Source organism: Schistocerca serialis, chromosome 1 (assembly GCF_023864345.2).
Source record: "Schistocerca serialis cubense isolate TAMUIC-IGC-003099 chromosome 1, iqSchSeri2.2, whole genome shotgun sequence".
Taxonomy (NCBI): Eukaryota; Metazoa; Arthropoda; class Insecta; order Orthoptera; family Acrididae; genus Schistocerca; species Schistocerca serialis.
This window is the reverse complement of record NC_064638.1, coordinates 271,431,103-271,454,319: the sequence shown is the minus strand read 5'-3', so window position 1 is coordinate 271,454,319 and position 23,217 is coordinate 271,431,103. Positions and strand designations below refer to the sequence as shown.

Below are 23,217 nucleotides of genomic sequence, written 5' to 3'. Positions count from 1 at the left end.
AGGACAGCTCCGAGCCAGACGCCCTGGTAGGGTACATTACACTGCCCAAAAACCATCACCAACTGCGACTTCAGTGGTGTCAAGCGAGACCTCACTGAAGGGCAGGGCCGAGGTCTGTCGTGTTTTCTGATAAAAGCTGGTTTTGCATGGGTGTCAGTGAGGGCCCTGTGTTGGTGAGAAGGAGGCCAATGCCAGCCCAGGCACTGTCCTTCTCTCACTTACTGTTGCTAATGGCTGTAATAGAGGCGTAAAAATGAATTAACTACGATTCATTAACATAAAATACGCATACATTCTAACTGTAACGTAAAGAGCAAATTATAATGTTCACGAAACATTTCTACCATTATTTAGAACTCTCTCATCCACATAAAATACTTCCAAAAACCGAGGCGATGATTTGGGCAAGAGGCCTCCTAATAACCGAAATCCACAATGAATCTAACAAAAGCTGTATCGTTCCTTTTTTTAATACGCATGTAGAGATACATGTCCGAATTTCTTGCGTGTTAAGCTCTTTCGGCTTCATAGATGTGAACTGCATTTTTATTCAATCTCGTAAGTAATTCTTCTTGAGTTATAATTACATTTACACTTATCATTATTAAGAGATTATCAGCGTCCCCTGATACTTGAGAATCGCGTAGCGGGTTAAAATAGAGTAATTATTTCATAACTTATAAAAAAGGATGACAAACAATCATCTGCTCTTACGATGTGCGGTACATGAGGTTATTAAGAAAACACGTGCTTTTACACCGCTATGGTCGTTCTAGATATCGCGACAGTAACTTTCACAGCAGAGTCGCGATTGTGATTATATGAAGTTATTGTGTGAAAAGTGGCGTACGTTTCTCTTTCTCTTACAAGGTTATTATACGCAACTATCTCTTCGTGAATGGAACTTCTAGAGAGGGTTATAACGAATTAAATGCGTAAATGGAGTCCCTAGGGATGTAAGTGGAATGAAATCTGACTGTGTTATAGCCATACTTCATCAGAGCTCATTATCACAAGTTCCTTTGTGCTCATTTGTTTCCAGGCGTAAACAAGAAGCACATAGTCGATAACAGAACAAGTGCTGCTACGGTAGTATCGTGTAATAAGAAGGTGTCGCAAACGTTTTGTTTTGACGGCGATACAGGGTAGAAGCAAATGTACTGCGAGTTGCATACGTGGATCTTATTAGGCGTTCGCCGAGAAAGCAAGTTGTGCTGTAGACCAGCATCACTTTGACGCAGCCCACGAGTTACATGGAAACTCCAAGATGTGCAATTACGAAATGTGGCTTATTTGAATTTTTTAGCGAAGCCACACGGAAAGCGAAAGACTTTGACGTAAAAGCACGAAAATGTTAATCACTCTGTATATTGCCTTAATTCAACACCTTAAATACCTAGTCAGCAGATCGAAAATTGGCAAGAGATATAGGGAGTATCAATATTTCAGAAAAAAAATGAATAGCCTAACGCAGTAACTAGAGGAGAAAGCATGTATGAGTCACAGCGTGACGTTGAAAAATCGCTGGTTATACGGAAGCGAAACAGAGTCACTATTAGTAAATAGGAACGCGGAAAATGCGAATAAAATCGGAAAGTTTGTGGAAAACCTAGAAGTTTAAAGAATTTGGGAGCGCTTCAGTCTCGTACTGTCACGCAGTCGTTCAGTATCCTTACAGTTATAGCTCAGGGAAAAAATTCTGCGACTCAAAAATTCTGCGACCCGACTTCGCCATCCTTGTTTTTCGTATGATAAGTTCACCAAGATTAGCGAATTAGGTATCCATAATATTTATGAGTCTAAGTTACACACACTGCCGAGGAACAAGGAATCACTGGCCAAATAAATATTTCACTCTACCAGGTCTTCAGACAAGCGAAATGCTCTTACACTACAGGACAGATGCAGTTACAAGAATTGGAAAAAAGGCAGGTTGTAGCAAGTGTGAATATTACTGACCTATCAGTTTAATAATTCATTATGGATACAAATTATTTACAGCAGAAGGGAAAATAGATGGAGACCGGCATTGGGAATGATTTTTGGTTCCACAGAAATGTATGAACACGCAAGGTAATATTGAGTCTTTGAATTAATTTAGAAGATATCTTGAAAGAAAGGCAAATTTACATTTATACATTAGTATATTTAGTGAAATGTTTTCGACAATGTTGACTACCACTCTCGAAATTTTCGAGGTAACAGGGATAAAGCCCAGGGAACGAAAAATTATCTATAGTCCATACGGAAGCCAGACTGAAGTTCCAAGAGTCGAAGTAGGTCAAAGAAAAGCGATAGTTGAGAAAGGATCCAGACAGAGCTCTAGCCTGTCCCCGATGATAATCATTCTGTACACTGAGCACGGTTTGAAGAGAACCAAATAGAAACTTGGCAGCTGATTTAAAGTTTAAGGAGAAGAAATAGCTTTATGCTTTGCTTGTTACAATATAATTGTGTTAAAGATTGCAATGGACTTAGAAGAGGAGTTGAAGGGAGTGGATAGCGTCTTGATTATACGACGAACATTAATAAAAGTAAAACAATGGTAATGGAATGGTGTCGAATTAAATCGGGCGATGGTGAGGAAATTACATTACAAAATGTGACAGTGAAAGAAGTACCGTATTTTAAGGACTATATTTTAAACAATAACATTTTTATTATTAGATTGAAAAGCTAGACTTAAAAATTCGTTGTTTTTAAAACCGAAATAACCATTAAAATCCCTGAAAATCGTCATCTGAGCTTTCTTCTTCCTCTTCGTCGTCCTCATTGTCTTCTTCATATATAATATGATCTTCACTGCCGTAGGGACCGTTACTTAAGTCGCACTTCTTGAAAGATTTAACAATAATGTCTTCTCCCACTCTAGATAATGACTGTTTTATCTACTGACACACTTGTTTGATTGTACGTCGTTTTAAAGATTCCTTCGGCGTGAATTCATTTTGGGTTTTATCTATCATCCACTTGTTCCATTCCTCTCTGATATACACTTAGTATAGTTTATCTATCGAGACATCACGAGGTTGCAGCTGTGAAATAAGTCCTCACGAGATAACAATAAGCTATTTCTTTAAGGTATCTGTCTCATTTTCTCTTTCACAGAATTTTTCAAATGACTGCTAAACTGATCCTGCACATGAAGAGAAACCTTCTTCAATAAAGCGCCTTTCCTTCTCTCCAACACCATGTTAATCAATAATTTCGTAACATCCTAGTCCATCCAGCCCTTGTCATGTGTGAACAATACCACTTGGCGGTATTTCTGAAGGATCTGGCATTGTTTTGCACTTGAAAATGACTATTTGGTTAACAGTATCGTCAGCACAACATGAAAGGAAAACAGTGTAGTGTATTTTTTCATGTTCACTTATTTTTTTAGTTTCAATTTTAGCACCTTTCATGGCAGCAGTTCTGCTACTCGGCACATCATGTCAGAGGAGTTTCGTCCATATTCCCTATTTGGCTTGGTTCCTCACTGGCTTTTTTTCGATGTTGAATAACAAAACGATGGAAAGATAATACTTTCCCTTCATACTCTCGTGGCATTTTCGCATGCTAAGCCGAAGACGCTTCATAAACCTGAAGAACTAACCAACTCCACAGCTAAAGTATGTTAAGTTCCACTGCAGCGCTAACTTACGAGATGTACATGAATGATTTTTGAATTAATTCCAGTGCCATTTTGACAGTGTCCTTGAATCCATTTCAATACGTCATCTTCTAGTTTTGGTAATTTTATATTCGGTCCTCTATCTGCACATTTAGTCTTCCCCTTTTTTTCAGTTCTTCTTTACTAGCCTGCCAATAGCTATGATTTTTTTCTGTTTGTGGAGGGCCGAAATGCCACTCAAAAGGTTCAAATGGCTCTGAGCACTATGGGACTTAACAACTGAGGTCATCAGTCCCCTAGAACTACTTAAACCTAACTAACCTAAAGACATCACAAACATCCATGCCCGATGCAGGATTCAAACCTGCGACCGTAGCTGTCACGCGGTTTCGGACTGAAGCGCCTAGAACCGCTCTGCCACAGAGCCCGGCGAAATGCCAGTCAGCTGCTCTGTTTTCTTCTGCATATTCAATTCTTCTGCACATTCAATTTATAGCCCGCATCATATGAATACTTTTCATTTTTTCCATTACGTAATTAGCTACTAACAAAAATAATATCCTGATACTGATAATATAAATCACCTTCAATTGAAGTTCACCGGCACCATAGACTACAATAAAGGATCATAGGCTAAACAGTGTTCTGGGTTTGTGATGGCGGGGCGGGAGAGAGGCAGTGTTAACAAGCTTGTGAATCCCCACAACTCATGTTCGTCAAATCGGTGCACTGCTGTTGCCAGTTGAATCCAATGCTGCCAGATAGAGCTTTCCCGCGGGATTGAATATATGGCTATTTTAAATCAAACGCTGGACTTTTTGATATCAATTTCGAGTATAAGACGCAACTGAATTTTGGGAGCAATTTTTCGAATAAAAATATGCGTCTTGTAGTCCGTAAAATACAGTAGACGAGCTTTAGTATTTGGGCGACAAGATATTAGAAAAACGGCATCTGAAAATGAGCTATGCTCGAAACTGGTAAAATAAATAGAAATTATATTAACAAGCAGCTATAGAGGACTATGATTACAATAGTATGCGTATTTCATACAAAGAGAAATTTATTTACATCGAATATTAATTTAAGTATCAAGAGTTCTCTTCTCAAGGTATTTTTCTGGAGTTTAGCCTTGTACGGAAGAGAAACTTGCTGCTACAGAATAATGATGAAGATTGGACTGGGTAGATCGACTAACTAATAAGGAGGAACTGAATCGAATTGGGGAAGAAAGAAGCTGACGGCACAACTATTCCTTCTATTCCGCAGATGAATTTCTATTATTGTAATGTTTAAAAATTTGGTGGGTAGTAACTACTAACATCTGCGTATCTTTTTCTTTAAAAAAAGTTTTAAAAAATGTTCAGCCTGTAACCATATGTACAAATTCATTTGTGATGTGAGTGTACAACAACTCGTTCCACATCATTACGACTTATCGTGCAAAATTATCAATGGTAACTGAAACTAACTAACTTGGCTAATACGAGGTATCGGTTGGTAGGACATAATATGGGGAAGCGCTAAGAGGTGGGTGAAACTTTAGAGTGAGACCAAGGCTCAAACTTGGAAAACAATTTGAAATAGATGTTGGAACCAGAGACAAGAGACTTGCACGGGATGAACTAGTGTGATGAGTTGCGTCAAAGTAGTCTGCCGACTGAAGACAACCACACAACAATAACGACGACGTCATGAATGAAGTAGGTTCGCGAGGCAGGTGTTTGTAAACTACCTAAGTTTCTGAATCGATGAGGGTGGCCCTACCTTGAAAAACAATACACATCCGTCTGCAATACGTCCGTGCAGGACTTTTCCGTATGGAGTTACACGGAGACGTCCATGGATGAAGCCCCTGTGTAAACTGTGTCATTGTACGACAAACAACAGGTATTTGAGAGAGAGTGGAACAAAAAATTATGCAACATTTAAGACGCGTAATGAGAAAGGCGGTTTATGAGCTTAAGCTGCAAGACGTAAATGTTTCATTTTAATAAATGTTTATTTCAATTAAAAAACAAGTCACTCAAATCTGATGTGCAGTTCGTTACCTGAAAGTACCGTTTCGGATTCTTTCGCCTCGAAATAATTTGGGACAATCTGTAATCATGATAAAAGTAAGACGAGGTAGACCGGCAGTTTCGATCAAATTTTTTGTGCTAATAGGATGATCATGAATAGCATATACAAAATTGGTCAGGAAAATGGTAAAAACGACGCATTGAACGCTGGTAACAAGACAGTATCCTACCTTTTAGTATCTTAATTCTCATGCCAGATGACGCCGCCATAAAGAAAGGTGACAGTGATTTTCTGATATTTCACTGTAAAAATACAGCAACAGTGAAATATCATTATCCACGGCCACGGAGCTCAACAGTCCAAATAAAATGGACAAATTATTAGTGACAGTGGTTACTGTGTATACAGAAGGAGGCAAACAGTTATCGTTCCCGCAAAGTGATGGGGAAATGGACTGAATGGCAGCAGAATGAGCTATCCTCCGTGATATACTGAGCGGTATCTTGTAGCATATTTGTGGATATGGGGAATTAATGTCTTACGTTCTGACAGTAAATCGGTGTGGTCTCAGTTATAATATACATTCCTGTCCATCCTTCCCGTGACTTTTATTCTCATTTACTACATCTTTGTAATAAATAATCTCAGTTACTTTGAAGCTAACTATTGGAGCCGTTTTGATATTCCATTGTGGCTCACATATTCTTTCATAGAATCAAGATCACATATTCTATCGTAGTATCAAGCATATTGTACACAGATAACTTCTTCAATGCGTTGAAACTGTGATCTCTGTGAGAAAGCTGTTAAGTGTCTGGCAAGGTACCAGGGCCGTGTCCTATCAGGGCGACCGGACGACAAAAAATTAAAATGAAGACTTTTTGTGTAAATAGCTTGGTGCGGGGCCCATTGAAATCGTGAGAGACGTGGACGTAAATATGTTGTTCGGGCTTGTTCGGCTGAATATTGCAGTGGACAGCTGACATGTATTAAGCCAACAGTCACTCTCAAACCTGGCGCTCGCTCGCGTCAAATTGCCGTTCAATGCGTGGCACTTCACTTTGGACAAGCACCAAGACGCTTAAAATAATGTAGGACGATTTTGGTCGTTTGAAATGACTTAGATTTCGAGGCAAACAGATCTCCTCCATCTACCATTTCAATAAAATCTCAAAGATCTTTTTCCTAGCATCACGGTTACTCTACGAATGTACTTGTCATTTATGACCACAAACAAAAGTGGGTAAATGTCGTTTTCACTATTCGGCAAAATCAAAATCAGGCTTCGAACATACATGTTACAAGATAGGCTCAATTACTGGATTTCAGATCCACCTGCTACGAAAATAGCTGTCTTTTATAAAAACCGGAATATGTTTAATCACTTTTGTGCCATCGTCATCGAGTACATTCATTTAGTTCTGTGAAATGCTAGAATGTTTTAATCAACTGTTATTCTAACGAATAGGCATAAAAACAGTTTTTGTTTGTTGTTGTTATTACCTTAACCTTAACATAGTTGGGTTATGTAGGACCCTCTGTAAATTATTGTACACTGGAAGCTTGTCATGTACAGTTAAATGATCTAACTCTGAGTTTGGCTGGCGAGTAAACAATTCAGCTATCTGTCAGTTTCAATGTTCTGGCTTCGCTCGCTACTGGAGGTACTATTTCTAAGACAACTACGTTATGAAGATATTAAAGTATACACGGTGCGACAATAAAGTAATGAGACTGATTTTCTTTGCTACATGTGGCAACCCTGCAGGCTTGCCTAGGCACAATATCTTTGACCTTGGTCTATAAGCTGCTTCTAGTTCAAGCGGCACATCGATGCAACTGCTCAGTCGTGAGTTGTGCTGTAATAAGTTAACACGTGTTTGTGTCTCTCGTCACAGAAATGGAACCGCATAATGTTGAGCAACAGTATGCCATTTCTTTCTGCGTTAAATTGTGTGAAAACGCGACGACAATTTGCGGTAAGCTTCAGAAGCCTTTTGGAGAGGAGGTTATGTCAAGAGCTCAAGTTTATCGTTCGTATAAAATGTTTATGAAGACAGAACGAATGTTGAAGATGAAGACCGCAGTGGACGACCATCGACGTCACAGACAGATGTCAGCTTGGCCAGGGTGCGTGAACTCGTATGATCTGATCGAAGATTATCAGTGAAAATGATTGCAGAAGAAATGAACATCAACTGAGAAACGGTTTGTCTAATAATAACTGAAGATCTTGGTACGACAAAGATTTGTGCAAAAATAGTACCCAAAAATCTCACACCACAACAGCGAGAAACACGGAAAAATGTGGCATCCGATCTGTTAGAGCAAACGGATCAATCCAGAATTGTTGAGCCGTGTTGTCACTGGTGATGAAAGTTGGTTTTTTCAGCACGATCCAGAGACAAAACGCCACAGTTCGCAATGGTGCTCAAAGAGATCGCCCAGACCAAAAAAAGCTCACATGTCAAAGTCAAAAGTGAAATGTATGCTTGTGTGCTTCTTTGATTACAAGGGAATTGTTCATAAAGAGTGGGTGCCTCCTGGACAAACAGTTAACCAATATTACTACAAAGAAATTTTAGAAAGACTTCATAAAATATTTCTTCGTGTCCGTGCCAACATTGCTGATAATTGGATTTTACATCACGATAATGCGCCATCCCACACTGCTCTGTCAGTACAGCAATTTTTAACCTCGAAACAAATTTCAGTACTATCACAGCCATCTTATGCACCAGATATCGCTCCGTGCAACTTTTTTTATTTCCAAGAGTCAAAATGGCGGTCAAGGGACACTATTTTCAAACAACACAAGATGTCCAAAAACCTGTGACGAGGGTCTTGGAGGATATTACAGAAGATGAGTTCCAAAAATGTTACCATCAACGGCAGAAGCGCTGGAAAAAGTGTGAGCAATCAGAAGGGAACTACTTTGAAGGAGAAAACTCTAAACTTGACTAAAACGTTAAGCAACATTTTTCTTCACATCAGTCTCATTACTTTATTGTCGCACGTCGTAGCTTTATTAGTATGAAGCATAGGTGCAAACCAATTAGCCAATGAGATTATTTAAAAGTTTCATTTTAAGACTGATAAAAGTACATTATTTGAATTAAATATGGGAAAAATTTGATTGGTTGATAAATTTCTTTTGCTGTCTTGCATTTACCTAACAAACATTGCTTAATATTACATTACGTTATTCAAAAACTTGAAATACTGATTTTTCAGTGTTCATGAGTCACATCTCTTCGACCTTTTTTTCTGTGATTCTGACTGTAGCAATGTTAACGAATCGAACAAAATGCCCTTATGATTGATTCTTTTAATTTTTTAATCTCACAAATTTATTGATTCATAAATTGTATAGCAAACTTCATACATTTAAATAATAAACTGTAAAAGGTGCATTATGAATTTGTAATCAGAAACTTGCTCTCAGATGCTACTTTTGCAGCTTAGCTTTCACAAAATTTCGCCTGGTAGGGTCCTCACCACAGGAACAGCGTAGGGTTCTACAAATGCTAAGTATAGCCCTGGAAGCTAATACTGGTACAGGCAGAAGCTTAAAACTACTAGTCAGCCAGCGCTGGAGTTAGGTGAGAGTAGCTGACGATCTCAGGACTCTGATATCACCCTAAGGCTACACGCGGGGCGCGTTCTCAGGGCATCGGCACGCGAGCCGCGCGCAGCGCTGGTTGCCGGGTACCAGGGGCAGTGGCGTAGGGACAGCATGGGCGTGGCGCGGCGCTGCCGACTCACAGGTGGTCCTGGCGCTTGAACGCCTTCCCGCACATGCCGCAGACGTACTTCCGCTCGTCGCTGTGCGTCAGCTTGTGCTTGGCCAGCGCCGACGCGTTGCCAAACACCTTCCCGCACACCTGCAACACAGAAGTGGGGGGTGCCCCAGGGATTAATGTTGGGGCCACTCCTGTTCCTTATTTATATAAATGATATGCCCTCTAGTATTACAGGTAACTCTAAAATATTTCTGTTTGCTGATGACACTAGCTTGGTAGTAAAGGGTGTTGTGTGTAACATTGGCTCCGTTTCAAATAGTGCAGTACGTGACCTCAGTTCATGGCTTGTAGAAAATAAACTAACGCCAAATCACAGTAAGACTCAGTTTTTACAGTTTCTAACACACAATTCCACAAAACCTGATGTTTTAATTCCACAGAATGGGAATATGATTAGTGAAGCTGAACAGTTCAAATTTCTAGGTGTTCAGATAGACAGTGAGCTGTCGTGGAAAGCCCAAGTTCAGAATCTTGTTCGAAGACTTAATCCTGCCATTTTTACTATTCCAACGGTATCAGAAGTGAGTGATCGTTCGACACGAAAATTAGTTTACTTTGCTTATTTTCATTCGTTATTGTCGTATGGTATTATATTTTGGGTAACTCTTCTCATTCTAAAAGGATATTTTTGGCTCAGAAACGGGCGGTTCGGGCAATAAGCTTGTCGACCTCTGTTCACGAGTCTGGGTATTTTGACAATGGCCTCTCAATACGTATATTCCTTATTGTCGTTTCTTGTTACCAATATTAATTTATTCCCAAGAATAAGCAGCTTTCACTCAGTTAATACTTGGCGTAATTCAAGCCTTCATTTGGATCGGACTTCCTTAATTCTTGCGCAAAAACGTGTGCAGTATACTGCTGCATCCTTTTTCAATAAGTTGCCACTCGAATTCAAAAATCTTAGCAGTAATCCATGAGCTTTCCAATCGAACTCCTTCTATTCTGTCGAGGCGTTCCTTGAAAAATTAAGCTGATTTTTATTGTATTGCTGAATTTTTTAAGGTTCTTGAACATTTATTTTTATCTGTTATTACATTTATGTTGTAATTCATGTACTGACACGTTCCATGACTTTGGAGATTTGCTTCTCAATTTGGTCCTACGGAACTTGACGAGTAAATAAAAATAAAATAAAAAAGGGCGTGGGCGTCACACGCTGATAACACGAATCAACACGACACTACAGTTACCTAATGCCTTACTCTGTTCGTCAGCAGTTGCGAGACAACGTTGAAATGGTTTGTGTCCTTCTCCTTCTTGGTCTAGGGCGTCTTGTCACGGTTCGCGGGGCTCCCCCCGTCGGATGTTCGAGTCCTCCCTCAGGTATGAGTGTGTGTGTTTCGTCCTTAGCGTAAGTTAGTTTAATTAGTGTGTAAGCCCAGGGACCGATGAACTCAGTAGTTTGGTCCTACAAAACCTTACCACAAATTAAAATTAAATTACTTCTCCTTCTCTTCACTTTTTTTCCTCCTACTCCTCCTAGATCTAGAAATCATCACTCGTGCTTAAATTAGCATGCCCTTTTCTTGCACGATATCCTGTAAAACGTTGATGACGCGCAACAGACAAATTCCATCGCAACAGACAGATTCCATATTCATATAAAAAAGTGTCCATAAATTATCTGTACAACTTAAGACCTTAATAACTTTGAAACCATACTAGACATTAACAAATGGTTTTCAACCAGCAAGTGATAACTAAGTTTTTACAACTTCCAGGTGAAGCAATTTTGACATGAAATTCAACTTGAAAGACTGATACAATATGGACTACACAGGTCAAATCTGAGTGTGCGACCTTCTTCATGCACACGACGTCCGATACTGAAGTGCCAGGAAACTGTCGAACACGGTATGAAAGGCAGCTGCCGTCTCGACCACCTATTCGGGCTTGGCATACGTCATTTATGGAAAACAGGTAGCGTTTTCCATAAAAAGGTTGCGGTTCGCCCATCTGTCTCAGACGCCGACGTGGACAAGGTACGGCAGGCGTTTTCAAGGAGTCCGACCAAATCGGTGCGCATGGCGGCTAGAGAGCTCGAAATGAGACGATCAACAATGGACACTGTCTGGCATAAAGGGTTATGGCTATATCCTTACAAGGTGCAGCTGCTTTAGACATTAAAGCGTACAGACAAACCTCAGTGGGCACAGTTTGTAGTGGATTTGCTAAGCAATATTGACGCAAACAACAACTTTTTGGAAAAGTTTGTTTCTTCGATGAGGCAACATTTCATGTATCACGCAAACTGGACTGTCATAACGTTCGTATTTGGGGCTTACAGCATCCTCATGTTACACTTGAAATTGAAAGAGACAGTCCCAAGATCAACGTTTGTGGGGACTGATGCATAATTGCTTCACTGATCCATTCTTTTCATTGGGTCTCCCGTCAGCGGTGGTGTGTATCTGGATATATTACAACAGTCTGCTGTGCCACAATTGGAACATCTTCAACCTGATGTCATATTCCAGCAGGACGGGGTATCACCCTGCTGGTCCCTAAATGGCCGACAGTTTCTAGATAGGTGGACTGGGCGAGATGGTCCAATTCGATGTCTGCCACGATACCCTGACCTCACAACATTAGACTTCTTCCTCTGGAGTTTTGTGAAGGATCTAGTGTATTGAACGAAGGTTAGATACCTACAGGATTTGATGGTAGGCATTCGTAATCCATTTGAACATGTCTTCTTGGAGATCTTGAATGTTACGTAGAGAGACTAGACAATCCGTGCCCCTTACGGAGCACACATTGACGTGTATGAATGAAGAAACAAAATTTTATGAGTTATCATATGTTGAAAACCATTTGTTAATGTCTTGTATAGTTTTAAAGGTATTACAGTCTTAAGTTGTAAAGATAATTAATGGACACCCTGTATTTCCGAAAAGCGTTCTACACAGTGCCCCAACGCAGGCTGTTAACGAATGTCAGAACATACGGAGCAGGTTCCCAGGTATGTGAGGGGCTCCAACAATTTCTAAGCAATAGAACCAATTACTGTATCCCGGATGACGCGTTACCAGTATTGTCCCACTGAGATGTGACAAGACTTCTCTTTTTCTCTACATACACACGTGATCTGACGAATAGGACGATCAGCAGTCTGCGACTTCTCGCGTTGACGGTGTAGTGTAAAGGAAGGTGACGTCGTTGACAGACTGTAGGAGGATAAAAGATGACTTGGACTAATTTCTATTTGGTGTGATGTTCTAAACGTGGAAAGAAAGTAATGTAAGTCAATGCAGATAAGCACGAAAATCGATCCCGTATCATTAGAACACAATGTCAGCATTGCGCTGCTTGATTCAATCTCAGCGATTAAATATGTAGCCGCAACATTCCAAAACGATATGAAATGGAACTACCACGTATAGTGGGTTGCAGGCAAGGCGAATGGTGGACATCGGTTTTGCGGGAGAAATCCAGGAAAATGTAGCTCATCTGACAAGGAGAACGCCGATGAACACTTGTACGACACACACTCTTAAATGGTTTTCGAATGTTTGAAATCCCCACCTGGTCTGACTACGGGAAGACATAGAAATAACCCAGAGGCTCGATGCTAGATTTGTTACCGGCACTTTGTCAATACGCGATTATTACAGAAATGCTCCTTGAAGTCAAATGGGAATCTCTGGTGGGAAGAAGAATTCTTTTCGCTAAACACTATTCAGAAATATTAGAGAAGCTCCATTTGCGACGGACTGCAGGGTAATTCTGCTGCCACCAACGCACAACGAAGATGAGAGAAAACTGGGATCGTACAAAAGCATACAGATAGTAGTTTTCCCCCCACTCCATTTGAAAGTGGAACAGGAAACGCAACGTCACGTCACGTCGTACCATCCGGAGTGTGCTGTGCTTGCGGAGAATGTATGTTGATTAGATGCAGATGTAGATCCTGCCTCAATGGCCCATTGTTTCATGTGCATAAAGTCCTTATCCAGTGCATCAGGGCGCTCATCTGATTACAAGATGTGTTTGTCTATATCTTGACCATGTAGAAAGTAAGGCTGCGCGGGGTAGCCTCGCGGTCTCACGCGCCTTTTCACGGTCAGCGCGGCTGTCCCCGTCGGAGGTTCGAGTCCTCCTTCAGGCATGGATGTGTGTGTCGTCCTTAGCATACGTACGTATTAAGTTCGATTAAATAGTGTGTATCCTTAGGGACCGATGCCCTCAGAAGTTTGGTGCCATAAGACCGTACCACAAATTTCCAAATAAGAAACAGATATTTACATGTAATACTTAAGTGATATACATGGAAGAACCCTGGAGATACGAAAAGGTATCAGATAGATTATATAATGGTAAGACAGAGATTTAGGAACCAGGTTTTAAATTGTAAGACATTTCCAGGGGCAGATGTGGACTCTGACCACAATCTATTGGTTATGACCTGTAGATTAAAACTGAAGAAACTGCAAAAAGGTGGGAATTTAAGGAGATGGGACCTGGATAAACTAAAAGAACCAGAGGTTGTACAGAGATTCAGGGAGAGCATAAGGGAGCAATTGACAGGAATAGGGGAAATAAATACAGTAGAAGAAGAATGGGTAGCTTTGAGGGATGAAGTAGTGAAGGCAGCAGAGGATCAAGTAGGTAAAAAGACGAGGGCTAGTAGAAATCCTTGGGTAACAGAAGAAATTTTGAATTTAATTGATGAAAGGAGAAAATATAAAAATGCAATAAGTGAAACAGGCAAAAAGGAATACAAACGTCTCAAAAATGAGATCGACAGGAAGTGCAAAATGGCTAAGCAGGGATGGCTAGAGGACCAATGTAAGGATGTAGAGGCCTATCTCACTAGGGGTAAGATAGATACCGCCTACAGGAAAATTAAAGAGACCTTTGGAGATAAGAGAACGACTTGTATGAATATCAAGAGCTCAGATGGAAACCCAGTTCTAAGCAAAGAAGGGAAAGCAGAAAGGTGGAAGGAGTATATAGAGGGTCTATACAAGGGCGATGTACTTGAGGACAATATTATGGAAATGGAAGAGGATGTAGATGAAGATGAAATGGGAGATATGATACTGCGTGAAGAGTTTGACAGAGCACTGAAAGACCTGAGTCGAAACAAGGCCCCCGGAGTAGACAATCTTCCATTGGAACTACTGACGGCCGTGGGAGAGCCAGTCCTGACAAAACTCTACCATCTGGTGAGCAAGATGTATGAAACAGGCGAAATACCCTCAGACTTCAAGAAGAATATAATAATTCCAATCCCAAAGAAAGCAGGTGTTGACAGATGTGAAAATTACCGAACTATCAGCTTAATAAGTCACAGCTGCAAAATACTAACACGAATTCTTTACAGACGAATGGAAAAACTAGTAGAAGCCAACCTCGGGGAAGATCAGTTTGGATTCCGTAGAAACACTGGAACACGTGAGGCAATACTGACCTTACGACTTATCTTAGAAGAAAGATTAAGGAAAGGCAAACCTACGTTTCTAGCATTTGTAGACTTAGAGAAAGCTTTTGACAATGTTGACTGGAATACTCTCTTTAAAATTCTAAAGGTGGCAGGGGTAAAATACAGGGAGCGAAAGGCTATTTACAATTTGTACAGGAACCAGATGGCAGTTATAAGAGTCGAGGGACATGAAAGGGAAGCAGTGGTTGGGAAGGGAGTAAGACAGGGTTGTAGCCTCTCCCCGATGTTGTTCAATCTGTATATTGAGCAAGTAGTAAAGGAAACAAAAGAAAAATTCGGAGTAGGTATTAAAATTCATGGAGAAGAAATAAAAACTTTGAGGTTCGCCGATGACATTGTAATTCTGTCAGAGACAGCAAAGGACTTGGAAGAGCAGTTGAATGGAACGGACAGTGCTTGAAAGGAGGATATAAGATGAACATCAACAAAAGCAAAACAAGGATAAAGGAATGTAGTCTAATTAAGTCAGGTGATGCTGAGGGAATTAGATTAGGAAATGAGGCACTTAAAGTAGTAAAGGAGTTTTGCTATTTGGGGAGCAAAATAACTGATGATGGTCGAAGTAGAGAGGATATAAAATGTAGGCTGGCAATGGCAAGGAAAGCGTTTCTGAAGAAGAGAAATTTGTTAACATCCAGTATTGATTTAAGTGTCAGGAAGTCATTTCTGAAAGTATTCGTATGGAGTGTAGCCATGTATGGAAGTGAAACATGGACGATAAATAGTTTGGACAAGAAGAGAATAGAAGCTTTCGAAATGTGGTGCTACAGAAGAATGCTGAAGATTAGATGGGTAGATCACATAACTAATGAGGAAGTATTGAATAGGATTGGGGAGAAGAGAAGTTTGTGGCACAACTTGACCAGAAGAAGGGATCGGTTGGTAGGACATGTTCTGAGGCATCAAGGGATCACCAATTTAGTATTGGAGGGCAGCGTGGAGGGTAAAAATCGTAGAGGGAGACCAAGAGATGAATACACTAAGCAGATTCAGAAGGATGTAGGTTGCAGGAGGTACTGGGAGATGAAAAAGTTTGCACAGGATAGAGTGGCATGGAGGGCTGCATCAGACCAGTCTCAGGACTGAAGACCACAACAACAACAACAACTTAAGTGATACGAAATGAGACGATCACGTAACATCTATATCACGGAAGGAGGAGGGAAGCCTAGATTTGTTGGAAGGATTCCGGGGAAATACAATGTATGCGTAAAAGAAATCATGTGGAAGACCCTAGTGCAAACACTTCTGCAGTAGTTTTTAAGTGTTTCGGAGTCCTTTACAAGTAGGCATGACAACAAGCATCAAACGAATGCTGCTAGGATCGTAAGAGATTACTGTGGCTGAAACGAAACTGTGACGGAAAAGCACGGGTGCCTCAAATGGCAATCGTTGGAAGTAAGACGACGTAGTTCTTGCGTAGCCCTGTTGCGTAAATGTAGATTTGTTGTATCCGTACATCCTCAGCGACAGTGCTTTTCACGGAAACGACAGACATCACACGATGACTAGATCACAGCTCCCTGGATGGATACATTAATTTGTATTTGAGTTGGTGAGAAGACACAGTTCTGAAACACGTCTCTACGAATTGTGAATTATGCAAGTTCAGAAAAGAATATTAACTAGTGTCGTAAAACTATCGTGAGCTACCATAGGTGAGGGCAGACTGCGGTAGTTTTTCATTTCAGGTCGTACCCGCATTACCTGTACGTTAGGTGTGTCGAACACCTATCTGGTGTTACCCCGTAAGGTTCGCTTTCTTTACATATGTGCTCAGTGTCTTACTAGATTCATCCAAAAACCGGAAGCGGTGAACCGATTACAAGCTGAGGGCATATGAAGTGCAAGGTAACCTACGGAACATTTTTGTTCTACATAGTTGTCCTCCGGCCTGTTACTTAAGAATTTTTAGGAAAACTGAGATTTTCAAACATTGCTTCAATACTACGTCGAGCTGATATAAAACATGATTCTGTTATTCATAGCCGACCGCTGTGGCCGAGCGGTTCTAGGCGCTTCAGTCCGGAACCGCGCTGCTACTACGGTCGCAGGTTCGAATCCTGCCTCGGGCATGGATGTGTGTGATGCTCTTAGGTTAGTTAGGCTTAAGTAGTTCGAAGTCTAGAGGACTGATGTTTAGTCCCATAGTTCTTAGAGCCATTTAAACCATTTTTGTTATTCATAGAGAACTTTCGCATTTACCAATAATAACAGGAAACTCTTGCCTTTGATCACAATGAAAAACGTACTGTTAAGTACGAAAGAACAACAATAACTATGTATATTTTTTATGTTTTTGCATGTACACTTTGCTCGAATCAAAAGTAATTGCTAGGTTACATAAAAGCGCACAAGTTAAGCTATCAGCTAATTTTTATTGCTTATAAACTACAATTTATATTCTGTAGGGATATAAAATACACAATGGACTAACAGTAAATAGTGCACGGATCTAATTACGTGCCAAACAAACAACTAAAGAAACAAAAAACAAAGAACAAAGAAAAGTCGTCACTCCCATTCTCTCTTTCCACATTCATTTTTGTTTCTTTCCCTAGCAATACTATCGATACTCCTACCATTCACAACGCCATTTATGAAGTGTGGTAAAACTAGTGAGTCGCAGTCTTGGCAGGACGCATCTCTAATATTAAAGAATGAGAAATTTCATCAAATTGAAGCTATCCTCGTGGCTGTCGCAGTCGTAATAATATGCAGGTAATTACCAAAGCGGGTGTAGAAGTAAGGTCACGTAACGCGGATTGTTCTGCGTACTACACGAACGCGATAGCCTTGGCGAACCGGGCCGTTCTCCCGAACAGAGTAAGGTGGATGGAATTCCGACGTACGGGAAACAGCAGTCAGGAGCAGCTGCGCGTCGTGTGACGGGTTCGCACGCATTCCGCGAGCAACGCGACACAGGAGCTTCCCCACAATGGTCCCCGGGGTCGGCGCTGCCGGCGCGGCGCGGAACGCAATTAAAATAATTCGTTAAAACAGTAGGTGGCGCGCGCAGCGGCCCCGACGCGGCGGTCGGAATCCGTTAATTGCGAGACATTAGCGCACGGCGCACCTCGCCGTTTTGTGCTCCGCTCCTCGTTAGGGAGCCGAGCAGTGTCGTCGGGCAGCCCGTGTCTGGCCGGGAACTACCTGGCACTGGCGCCACAGCACTGGCGCCAAAGCGCATCTCACCTGCAGCGAACTCCGCTCTCGAAATACCACTAACATTTTGCAAACAGCTGAAGAGATGCTTTTATAGCGGTACTCCACCTCACAATCATTTCTCCGGAATACACATTGAAGCGCCAAAGAAACTAATATAGGCATGAGTATTTAAATACATATATATGCAAACATGTGCGGTTAAAGGCGCTACAGTCTGGAACCGCGCGACCGCTGCGGTCGCAGGTTCGAATCCTGCCTCGGGCATGGATGTTTGTGATGTCCTTAGGTTAGTTAGGTTTAACTAGTTCTAAGTTCTAGGGGACTAATGTCCTCAGCAGTTGAGTCCCATAGTGCTCAGAGCCATTTGAACCATTTTTTTTGCAAACATGCATAATAAGTCCCTGCGGTCGGCAACGCCCAAATAAGACAAATGTCTGGCGCAGTTGTTAGATCGGTTACTGCTGCTACATTGGCAGGTTCTCAAGATCTAAGTGAGTTTGATCGTGGTGGTATAGCCGGCGCACCAGCGATGGGACCCAACATCTCCGAGGTAGTGATGAAGAGGGAATTTTCCCGTGAGACCATTTCAGGAGTACACCGTGAATACCAGGAATCTAGTAAAACATCAAATCTCCGACATCGCTGCAACTGGAGAAAGATCCTGCAAGAACGAGCTCAACGACGACTGAAGAGAATCACTCAACGTGACAGAAGGGCAACCCTTCCACCAGTTGCTTCAGATTTCAATGCTCGGCCATCAACAAGTCTCAGTGTGCTAACCATTCCACGAAACATCATCGATATGGGCTTTCGGAGCCCGAAGACCCACTCGTGTACCCTTGATGACTGCACGACTCAAAGCTCTACGACGCGCCTGGGACTGCTGATGACTGGAAATATGTTGCCTGGTCGCACGAGTCTCGTTTCAAATTCTATCGAGCGGATGGACATGTACAGGTATGGAGACAACCCCGCGAATCCATGGACCCTGCATATCAGCACGGGACTGTTCAAGCTGGTGGAGGCTCTGTAATGGTGTGGGGCGTGTTCAGATGGAATGATAAGGAACTCCTGATACGTCTAGATAAAACTCTGACAGGTGACACGTACGTAAGCATCCTGTCTGATCACCTGCATTCATTCATGTCCACAGTGCATTCCGACGGACTTGGGCAATTCCAGCAGGACAATGCGGCTGTGGTATTATTGCCAGTCTGCATCGTTCAAAAATGGTTCAAATGGCTCTGAGCACTATGGGACTTAACATCTACGGTCATCAGTCCCATAGAACTTAGAACTACTTAAACCTAACTAACCTAAGGACATCACACAACACCCAGTCATCACGAGGAAGAGAAAATCCCTGACCCCGCCGAAAAAATGGTTCAAATGGCTCTGAGCACTATGGGACTCAACATCTGTGGTCAACAGTCCCCTAGAACTTAGATCTACTTAAACCTAACTAACCTAAGGACATCACACACATCCATGCCCGAGGCAGGATTCGAACCTGCGACCGCAGCGGTCGCGCGGTTCCAGACTGTAGCGCCTAGAACCGCTCGGCCACTCCGGCCGTCAGTCTGCATCGTCCGTGTACCAAATTCCGCCCTTGAAACACCAGTAACAAATCATAAACGCTGGACGCCTCTACTCCTCCTCATGACCACAAGTTCAAAATATAAAACGCTGTTTTCTTGTATATGATGACCCCAGAATTTATCTTACTTGTATCGTATTCTATATTTCAAGTAACAGTAATAGTTTATAAACAACGAAATCGATGCATATGAAGTTCCCCAATCTCTGCTCAGTATCACAACTGAAGCAACTAAAGAATGCTGCTCCCGTGTCTGTATTTATCAGCACTGCTGTAAAGGCAGGGAACAACGACTCCGTCGGTGTATAGCTGCCGAAGGGAACTACTTCACTTTGAAGGGGAAGACATTGTGGTTTAAAAAAACTATGGTACATAAAAAAATCAGTCTCATTACTTGTCTACACACCTCATAAGCTGTCGAGTGTGAAGGGCTAGTGGTAAAGAGTGTGTGTGGAAACTGAAAGGTTGCGGTATCGAATCCAGGTCGACCTTCGGAATCTTTCAGTCTGTCTTTAAGCAAGATTTGGACTCCACGTTAAACTGTAGGTCCCCTTTCTCCGGTTGGGTAAATGGGGTAGGTTAGGGAGACGCCAAGCTGCAGAAATAGCGTCCAATTGAAAGACTTGGACTAGGCCGTTACAATAATAATAATAATTATTATTATTATTATTATTACGTAATATGTTCATTGGTTTTATACATAACTGAGAGGAATATTTTTACATGTTACAATAGCTACATTCTGTATATGTGTTCCTAAGAAATTTGTCTATATCACTATACAAAATGATCAAAGTATGAATAAATTTTATTATTGTGATGATTATTATGTTTATATTTATGATGCTCCAATCTTTCATCATCACAACCTCAAAACTTCAAACACTGTTCTCTCATATGCAGGGCCTATGTATGTCAGGTCATCAACAACATCCACCTGTATTGCATTTGCAATAGAACTACCAGTAACAGTTTATACATGGTGTACGTTATGCATATAAACTGCTCCTGCCACCTTCCCACCATCTTTTCTTCAATACCACAACTTGGGAATGTCAGAAGCTGTTCTGCATGTAGTTATTTGAGGCTGTGATGTTAGTGCCACCGTGCATCTTTTCTGTGCCGTATTTCCCATAGTACATACCAGAAACAAACAATTACGATGTCGATGTCGGAAGTTATGTGCTGTGCGCGGTTTTGCTAACGCAATTCTGGGGAATTTCACACTGTAACGTCTCGTGACTTTCTATCAGCTTCCCCAGTAATTCATACTGGAAGCGACTTAGATGAGATGTGCTCTCATTACTTCCCGTCCCAAAATAATTCGTTCTCCAGTTTTCCCTCAGCTTTCCTGTTTTGAACCAAATATGTGGGAAAACGCACACATCGCAGCAGTCAAAAGTATGTGTGAATACCTTATATTCACTTGCACTTATAAGGTGAAAGAAGACACTCAGTCTTAGGACATCATGTTTCTGTTGAGCTCTGTTTGTGGTTATCTATGAATTATTCTAAGACCTTATTTTGTGAATGTTGATAGTGAAAGATAGAACATAACAAAGAAATTGGAAATTTATGGTAACGACTATGGGACCAAACTGCTGAGGTCATCGGTCTCTAGGCTTACGCAATATTTAATCTATCTTAAACTAAACGCTGAGGACAACACATACACCTAAGCCCAAGGGAGGTTGGTTGGTTTGGTTTGGTTGTTTGGGGAAGGAGACCATACAGCGTGGTCATCGGTCTCATCGGATTAGGGAAGGATGGGGAAGGAAGTCGGCCGTGCCCTTCCAGGGGAACCAACCCGGCATTTGCCTGGAGTGATTTAGGGAAATCACGGAAAACCTAAATCAGGATGGCCGGACGCGGGATTGAACCGTCGTCCTTCCGAATGCCCAAGGGAGGACTCGAAGCTCCGACGGGGGTGCGGTGCGAACCGTGACAAGACTCCTTAGAGCTCACGGCTATCCCGTGCGGCTACACAACAAGGAATGAAATATGAATTGTGTAAAAGATTTTTCCTCCACACGAGGTCACAGAGCTTCAAAGGTCTCAACATTTCGACCAGCCCGTCTAGCCTCGTGCGTTATCACGACGGTTCCGGGATTCGGGGAGTCTCGCTCCTAGGATCAATCCGCCCGACGGATTAACGACGACGATAGGGTTGCCATCCGTTCCGATATATCGGGAGAGTCACTTTTATGGACCTTCTTTTGCCGGTATTCCCATAGGACCCAATTTTATGTCGATTTTGCAAAATACGTTTACTAGCTTGGCTCAAGTGCTGAAGTAAAGTTATCTGTTTTTAATAAACATCAAGCATTTGATTCGATAACGCCATCTCAACCTCCAGATTGAGTGGTGACTGAAAACACTGTTATATACCTGACAACTGTTTTCAGGAATATACGTATGTGAAGAGCATTTTAGAAAGTAAGCATGACTCGGAGGAATGAAAGTCTAAACACTCCGTGAAAGAAAGGTGGATTTACTTTCTTAAGGAAACAGTAAATGGTGAACGCAAACGCCAACTGCTAAAGTTATGGGAGTGTTTGTTTTCTATTCCCGAACACAATGCCGCAGTGGAAACAGTATTTTCGCTGACGTCAGCCCAGTGGACTGATGAAAGAAATCGACTGCTTCCAGGGACCGTGGAATCAATCTTACACTGCTAGTTTAACTACAAGCTAACTTGCATGCAGTTCTACAAATACGTAAAAGGGAAAAAAAGGGTTGCTGGAAAAGGTGAAATCTTCCGAAAAATATGGTGTACCAACTACTTCTGCTGGTTTCTAAATAAAAGGTGATTGTATTAGGTAAATCTTCTACTTCATTTCTACCCCCCCACCCATCAAAGACCTTCCCGACAAGGTCTCAGCTGGTGTGGCGGGTAGTCTGGATGTAGGTTTTAAGCTGTTCCCACGTCCGACTATGTGAAGACCGGGCTGGTACCCACGTAGCGCCTTAGTTACGCGAAATGCAAAGATTTCGAAGAAGTTCTCACACTTTCAAATAGGATAAGAGAAGAGGCAGACGGATGGGGTCCACAAATTCCATCCCAGGAGGCATCCAGTCATCCTCTTATCACTATATTGCCAATCTCAGATTAACATTATTTTCAGCCGTAATGGCTACGTTTGTGAACCGTGACTGTGTGGGATAATTATTTATTTCAAGTTTCTGCTACCAGAACATTTAGACTGCTACAGGCTTGATGAATATAACAAATCAGTAGCAACTCACATTAACGACAGGCCACCCTTTGAAAATCGAAGACAACCTCGAAATTTTACACAACATAGGAAAAAGTAAAAGATTGGATATTATGGAAGAAATGGAAATTTTCATGCATAACACAAATCATTGAGATAACATTCTTAATGAAAGGACCGTATTCAAAAACTCAAAATTCTTCAACAGTCGTAAGTCAGTTCTAACTCAATAGATTCAAGATATATCAATGTAAATAACTGACTGCAAGTCTGTCAGTACCAAGAATATCGATACAAAACCTCGATAATCGATACAGACTCACATGCTACAGTCCGCCATCTTGTGT

At 41.5% G+C, this 23,217-nt stretch overlaps 1 protein-coding gene across 1 annotated transcript in view; it reads right to left on the bottom strand.

Annotated features, from left to right (window-relative positions):
• Window positions 1–23,217, bottom strand: part of LOC126465293 (zinc finger protein 541-like) — a 677,038-nt gene that overhangs the window by 97,906 nt on the left and 555,915 nt on the right. Inside the window, exon 6 of the mRNA XM_050096299.1 lies at window positions 9,404–9,522. Coding sequence (XP_049952256.1) covers window positions 9,404–9,522 — 119 coding nt within the window. The remainder of the gene's footprint in view (window positions 1–9,403; window positions 9,523–23,217) is intronic.